General features: G+C 39.6%; 1 protein-coding gene across 2 annotated transcripts in view; it reads right to left on the bottom strand.

Annotated features, from left to right (window-relative positions):
- Nucleotides 1-1,422: 1,422 nt before the first annotated feature.
- Nucleotides 1,423-6,999, bottom strand: part of PTPN2 (protein tyrosine phosphatase non-receptor type 2) — a 30,547-nt gene continuing 24,970 nt past the window's right edge. The window contains exons 9-10 of one of the 2 annotated variants that reach the window (XM_038126977.1): nucleotides 6,791-6,892; nucleotides 1,423-2,258 (exon numbers count right to left, since the gene is read on the bottom strand). In XM_038126977.1, the coding sequence (XP_037982905.1) occupies nucleotides 2,237-2,258; nucleotides 6,791-6,892 (124 nt within the window). In that variant the 3' untranslated portion in view covers nucleotides 1,423-2,236. Of the gene's footprint in view, nucleotides 2,259-6,114; nucleotides 6,893-6,999 lie in introns of those variants that run through there. The other variant, XM_038126978.1, reaches the window with a different exon arrangement.

Below are 6,999 nucleotides of genomic sequence, written 5' to 3'. Positions count from 1 at the left end.
CGGCGGGCGGCTCTGCTCTTGGCCCTGAGCCACTCCTGCCTCCAGTGCCCAGGACAGGCAAGCACAGCCCTGCAGGCAGCAAAACCGTCCTGCAGGACTAAGGCTGCGCCTTAGATGACCAGCAAAAATAAAAACACCTCTGCAACACCGCCCTTGAGCAAGGAGAAAAGAAATGGCAGTCAGTAAATCACAGCTTCTTCATTTGGAATGAAATGCCTTTCACAAGTCTGATCATTTTAACACCATTTCTTTAAAGGCTATAATTTCACACTCACTTGGTCCTTTCTCTCCCCTTCCTTCATCTTTTTAAATACACTTTCTCAATAGTCAAGAATTGGGGCCTGTGTAGAAATAACCAAACAAGTATGGAGGTCGGAAAGCAAAACTCCTGTCACAAGACAGCATTCAACAAAACACAACAAAGCCCTGGTTTTGGAACTACTCTATCTTGATCGCCTTTGCCGATTCATCAAGTTGGCTGACATTGACTTTATTCCAGCATCTCAATAGCTGAAAACCATTTAAAAACTAAGGGCAATCAGCATTTTTATTAGGATATTCAGCTGTTTATGCCCCACAAGACAAACTAGTTGCATGTGATAGCAGGAGGTAGAAAAAGGCGGCACTCACACGATTCCAGCATTCGTGCACTGCATGCTTACTCAGAACTCCAAGAGGGGGAAAATAATGAAAACCTAAACCATAGCTAAAGGTAAAAGGCATGAACAGCTGAAAGCCTTATCCAAAGATGTCCCAAGTGGTATAAACAGGCCCTGTTCCTGTAATCAACAATAGCAGGGTTTGTTGCAGTGGTTTTGGCAGAGCTTAATCTCTTGCTATAAACACTCCTGGTTTCACAGCTGCACCAACTTGAAAATGAAAACTGAATCAAGTCACAATGTTGTTTTCTCCTCCAGCATAGGCTCTGAACAATGGTAATGATGTAAAGAAAAAAAAAATTGGACAAACCAGACTGGAAATTTAGACTATTTCAGGATAGTGTCAAGGGGGTCTTTAGCTCAACTAATAGCATGAAGTACTCCCCTGCTTCAGCCTCCCCTTCAAGTTCAACAGAACTCTGAATATCACTGCTTTCATGAACAGACCTCAAGACCAAGTTCTGACAAGATTTCAGGCTGCAACCATGTAAAACCCCACCACATGCCTGTTTAGACAGTCACAGTAAATATATGATGTTGTGAGTTAAGGTTTATCCAAAACCATCAGAGAACATGTGCAGAATTGAGATCAACTCTGTTACAGAAGGCGCACACGGCTGGAAACCCTGCTGACTTCGTTGGAAGAACTCTTTTAAGCAGCACTCTGGCTTACCCATTTTCAATCCATCCTGACTATGTCACGGAGAAGACTGACAGAAGGTGGGAGATGTGAGGAAAATACCGTACATAGAACACACGGCAATGGCACAATCCAAAACCTGTTTAATTACAGACACCATTGACTTCTGTGCACTTTGTTTTTGTTCCTCGGCTCCCATTAACAACACAGGACTCTGGGTCAAGAGAGGTCAGGTTCAACCTCTTTCTTCCCTTTAAAGCAATCACCAACAGAACACTTTCCCGTCATGAAGTTACTCTGAATATTTTGTGCATATTTTATAGCAAACATAAAAAGAATTACCAAACCAACTGGTCAGATTATTAAAATAATATTCTTAGTGGTTATTACAAAAGAAATGTACAAGAATTCCTCCTAAATCAAACTACAATACTTAGCATTAATGAAAATACTTGCAAAAAGCACACTCTAATAATTTTGCCATTTTCCAGTTAAGACAGGTATCAGGAAACCTTAAGGCAAAACCCTTCTTTTTCCACAACACACGCTCTTAACAGGTTCTCCCTAACATAACGCGCACACAACAGCACATCATCAATTTAAAAAAATATTTAATGCTGCCAAAAAGTATAAAAATACATTAAGAATGGCAGTACAAAACAAAATACTTCCTAATTTAGTTCTTTTACATCTTTCCACATTAATACAAGCATTATAAAAACACAAGGTGGCAAATTATTTCGTTTTGCAAAGTAGCACACGCTGCTGGTGGTCTTCATCCCCTCGGTGCAGTTTACGCTGTAAACAGATAACTGAGGTCTTCTTGGTACTTAACAGACCTCACTTTTTGTTCCCGAAGAGGGGGGGGGTCATGTCTCGCTTTGCATGTCAATAATTTGCAGTTTATAGCTGCAGAATATTCACAAGTCTCGAAGGCTTAGGTGTCACTCAGTCTCGGCCTGCGACATACAACCAAAAGAAAGTCACCGATTCAGTACAGAGTACGGGGATAAAAAACAACAAGAAAAAAAAAAAGAGCTAAGAACTGACAGCAGGTTTGCAGCTCACTGTCAACACCAAACAGCTTCTCATGTGTTCCCTGGAGCAACTACTGCCTCTGAGCAAGTACTCTTGGAAAGCTGTTGCTTTTCCAGAAGGTATTTCCATGTTACAGTACAAGGCACATCCTTGCTGTAGAGTTTCAAGTACAGGTCTCAGTCCAGCAAACCACTTCCTCACACATGTAACCACAAGCACTGCAGAAGTCTCCTTAGGCCTCAGAGGGACTATGGCAGGCTGCATCTCAAAACACATCACCTCTCACAGCTTTGGAGGCCAATCGTGCTACAGAGGCTGGAAAGTAACTGTTTCTAGGCAAAGATTTCCTGTAGCGAGAAAGACTGGACTGTCCCAGCACTGAACATTTTGTTTTTAGGCAAGGGAAGACTCTACTCCAAGAGTCTACAGAAAGAGACCTTGGTGTTCACAGCACCACACCCCCAAGCTACTGCAGGTAAAATGCGTCTGAGTTCTGCAAGCACTACACTGTTTCATGAAGCAGCTTTCCTCCACCAGTTAGGACACATTGAAAGAGGGCTTCTAAGTATTTATCCTTCCAATTTAAATAAAGACTCAGAGAGAGATGCAATTTTGAACACGTTTATTTTTTGTACATAAAAATGAAAGACTGACTTAAAACTTCGGGGGCAAACAAAAAGGCCCAGGAAGACTACTGTGTGTCACATCACCTTTGCAAATACCGTCCTCTAGCTTAAGCCACTCGGCCCTGCAGAAGACTTTCTCTTTTGTCATTGTTAATTTAGTTTCTCATGCACTCCTCAAGTGTCTCAGGTTTTACTGTAATGCCAAACAGCAAACTAAATTATTTGGTTTACATTCATTGAACATAAAGCTAACCAGGCTTTTTCATTGCCTGCATGATCCAGTCACACATACATGCATACACATTTACGCCTCTTCCCTTTTCAGAGGGACATAAACTGCTGTCAGTAAACCATATTACTCGAGGTTTAACAGAATAAGCCACATTTCACTGGCAACATCTCACTTCCATAACAAATCCAGAGTTTTTTTCCAAATTGCTATTTCACACTGAATTATTTTACTTAATACATTTCAAAGAAAATACAGATGTACCGTCACTAAGTGGACTGTCCCTGCACCAAGAACACAAATAGGAAACCTAGAGGATTAATTCCAATCTTGCAAACCCCTTGCAGTGGAGGTCCGAATGTTTGCTAGGTACTTCTTTATGAAAACGTGTGGGATTCGTACGCAAGTGTTCATCTGAGAGCCAAATGCTAAATCAGAGATGCACACTATGCATCAAATATTTTGACTGATGCATTTCCAGAGAAGAGGGGGAAAACCAACACCAACCAAACCAAAACCAATTTTGAATTGAGCCCAATGACATTTTAGAAGTAGCATGGGACCAGGCAGCAGTTTGCCAGAACTCGGGGATGGGGAGAGAAGAGGGGTCAAAAGGCATGTCCTTCAATTTCACTCTTTAAGCATTTCCTATGATAGAGATGACTGGGATTGACAGTTCTTCATTTTGGCCCATATTTGTTCCTATTTAACATCCAAGCTGTGCAAAAATGCTGCAAATTTAAATCCTCCAGAATAACAAAGTGTCACAAGGGCTTAGTGTGCAGCAAGGAAAACAATCCTCCAGATTTTGGGTTTTAAGGATTAGTGATGGACCAGAAAGAAGATTTTTATCCAAATTATTTCCTGGAATGTAAAAAGAGACCAATCATTTGATTTTCCTTACTATTCTCAGACTATCATGAACAATTCAGTGTTCAAAACAGTTCTGTTCCAAGGCTTGTACTGGTTCATCCTCTTTAAATTACTAACACTTAAGACTCCCAAGGTACTTGCAATCACAGAACCAAACTTTTACAGAACAACTGCAGAATGTGCAAGTCCTGCTTTATTGCATCAAGAAGGTAACAGAGTATGAGGTGATCTGAATGGGCTGCCCCCTGCCCTGCCCCACCCTGAACTGAGGAATGCTTACTCAGGATAAAGAAAACTGAAAAGCCAGAATTTAGAAGATGGAATCAGGAAAAAAAATCAAGTGACAAGCTGCAGTGAGAGCTCAGTGCCTGTAGGATACTGGTAGCCCAGGAAATCCTCCTCATGCCAAAAGAAAGGCAATAAATAACAGTGTGGTATCAGTCCAAGTTTCGCCTGCACTTTTTCCTTAGCTGCTTTTAAGTATCTAGAATAAAATCTGGAATATTTCTGTTACAAAAGCATTTAAATTACATTCCATGTATTTTTCCATAACCAAAATATCTTTATAAGGCACATACATTTACACCTACTATCAGTTACAGCTGATACTGAAAAACCTATCCTCAATTTAAAGGGAAAAAAAAAAAACTTTTGACAGTCTTCTTGCTGGCTAAAAGTTACTGTGGTTGTAAAAATTGTGAAATGTGTTAAAATACGTGAGCTGCCTGCCTGTGCTATGTCCCAGCAGTTAGCTGTCCCAGCAGTCATTTTGCTATTCGAGCTGCATAGTTGGTCAGCAATGCCATGGAACAAATTGTCTTGTTCTACTGACGCACAACTTCCCAAATCCAGTACTCCATGGAACTACACTTGTTTTCCTCATCTGGACCCTTCAGCATTTGTTTACTATACAAACAGCATAGTCCAGAATAGTATTAGCTATTGCGAAATGAGAATTTTAAAGAGTAAACTGTACTTAGCTTTGTGTAGTAAATGTCAGAATAATTGGGCCCCATGCATCATATGTGACCACCAAGCTTGGACGTACTGGGAAACTTTGAAGTCAATTCCTTTGAATAAGGAGCAAATAAATCATCCAACTCTTTAGAGTATTTTTCAGCAATAAATCCAAGCAGTGCTTTACAAAATCGGGGAGGGGAGTGGAAGAAAACCCCAAGACCCCACACCCAACAGAAAACAACCAAGCTTAGAAAACGGAAGGAGAAAACATAACTTCTCTGAAGTTACCCAACAAGGCAATGCTTGAATAAATAAAATTCCCATTTCAAAGTACAATCCAATCCTACAAATTACTAGATCCTAGCTTGAACAACAAGCTACATTCAGCCATATACCATCTCTGTATTCAAAGGGCAGAAAGTGGTTTGTGTTGAATTACTATTTAGAAAGTGTTACTACTCAAGTAATGGAAAGGGAGTGCTCAATAATTCTGAAGGGGCTGTGGAACAGATACTCCCAAAATATTAGTCTTTAAGTGTTTTACTAGCATGTCTAACACAGTGCTGGGGAACCTGAAAAGCAGTTCTAGACTTCATGAAAGTGGCTCATACAGCTGAAAACACTGGGTATGGCAGAACACTACCAACATTTCCTTTCTGTTAGAGCCACCCTTGGAAGTTCAGCTACCGTTTCCTTTGATGTGTTTCCTACAACTATTACTGAAGAATTAATTTTATTCGTTCTAGCAATTGAAATCTATAGACATACAAAACATTATGTTTTACATTTCATGGAATGTCAGAACTTGAACAATGTTGGCCTTCAAACAGTAGCTGAAGTCTGAATACATTAGTCAACAGTATTACTATCAGTGGGGGCTAAGTTCTCAAAAGCCTTAAAAAAATTCCAAGTCTTAAATAATGAAAACTACAAAAAATAAATAAGGAATGCAAATTAACAGAGTAGAAATTGGCAAGTGCTTCATCAGACCCCTAGCTGCTCATTTCAAACTGGAGAATCAAATGTGGGGAATGGTTGCACTATTCTTTTCATGCACAAATTATAATTACATTTAGTTTCAAAATGAAATTCTTTTGGTCAGAAATCTGTACAAACTGAGCTTTTAAAAGTACAGTGAACTACAAAAAGATTAAATATGCAATTATAAAATATATTTATCCTAGGTCATAAGAATATAAAATGTTTATGTTCATGTCACTAGTACATTACACATTACACATACTTAAGGATAACTTCTTTGCATTAATAATGTAAATGATACAACACTGTTTATTGCTTATGTCAGGCATGTAAATTTAAATCCAGACAGCCTTCAGTAGCTAAACCTCCATGGTTCAGCATTTGTTCAAGATCTGGTAGAACACCGTTTTAAAAAGTGTATAAACAGTTGCAGCAAGTTTGTACCTGCTCATATTAAACAAAAACCATCAATTCTGTGGGGGGCAGCGGTTCATTTTTCTAAGTACCTGCAGTGGAAAGTCCTGAGATGTCGACATGAGATCAAGTTTACATCACTTCTCTACTGTATGTAACAGTCTGTACCCATTCCAGGAATAAGGAGTTTATGCTTAAAGTCACACCCCTACTCATTACCTTCCAGCAAAATCAGCTGTTGGAGCAGTCACACTTACTGTTCACTTACAAGGAATGTTTTTGAAAATACATTTTCCAGCAAAAATAAGCACCAACTAAAATCAGTGTACCAAACCCAATCTTAGTGAGAATAGGTTTCCAGTATAACCACCTTTTTCTTTTTCTTTCAGTCTCATTTAGCTTCTGCTTCATCTGCTGCAGCTTCTGTGCTGTTTGCGCTCTTCTATCCTCCCGTAGTCGTTTCCGGACAGAACTTAAAAAGAAAAAAAGGTGACTCTTACACTGAAGAACAGGGGAAAAAGGCTATTATAATATTAAAACTAACCTCTTTCCAACGATCCCAATAGTCAACCCACCAGT

The sequence above is a fragment of the Motacilla alba genome, chromosome 2 (genome assembly GCF_015832195.1).
Source record: "Motacilla alba alba isolate MOTALB_02 chromosome 2, Motacilla_alba_V1.0_pri, whole genome shotgun sequence".
Lineage (NCBI taxonomy): Eukaryota > Metazoa > Chordata > Aves > Passeriformes > Motacillidae > Motacilla > Motacilla alba.
Note: the sequence above shows the minus strand (reverse complement) of the source record. Positions and strands in the feature narration are given on the sequence as shown.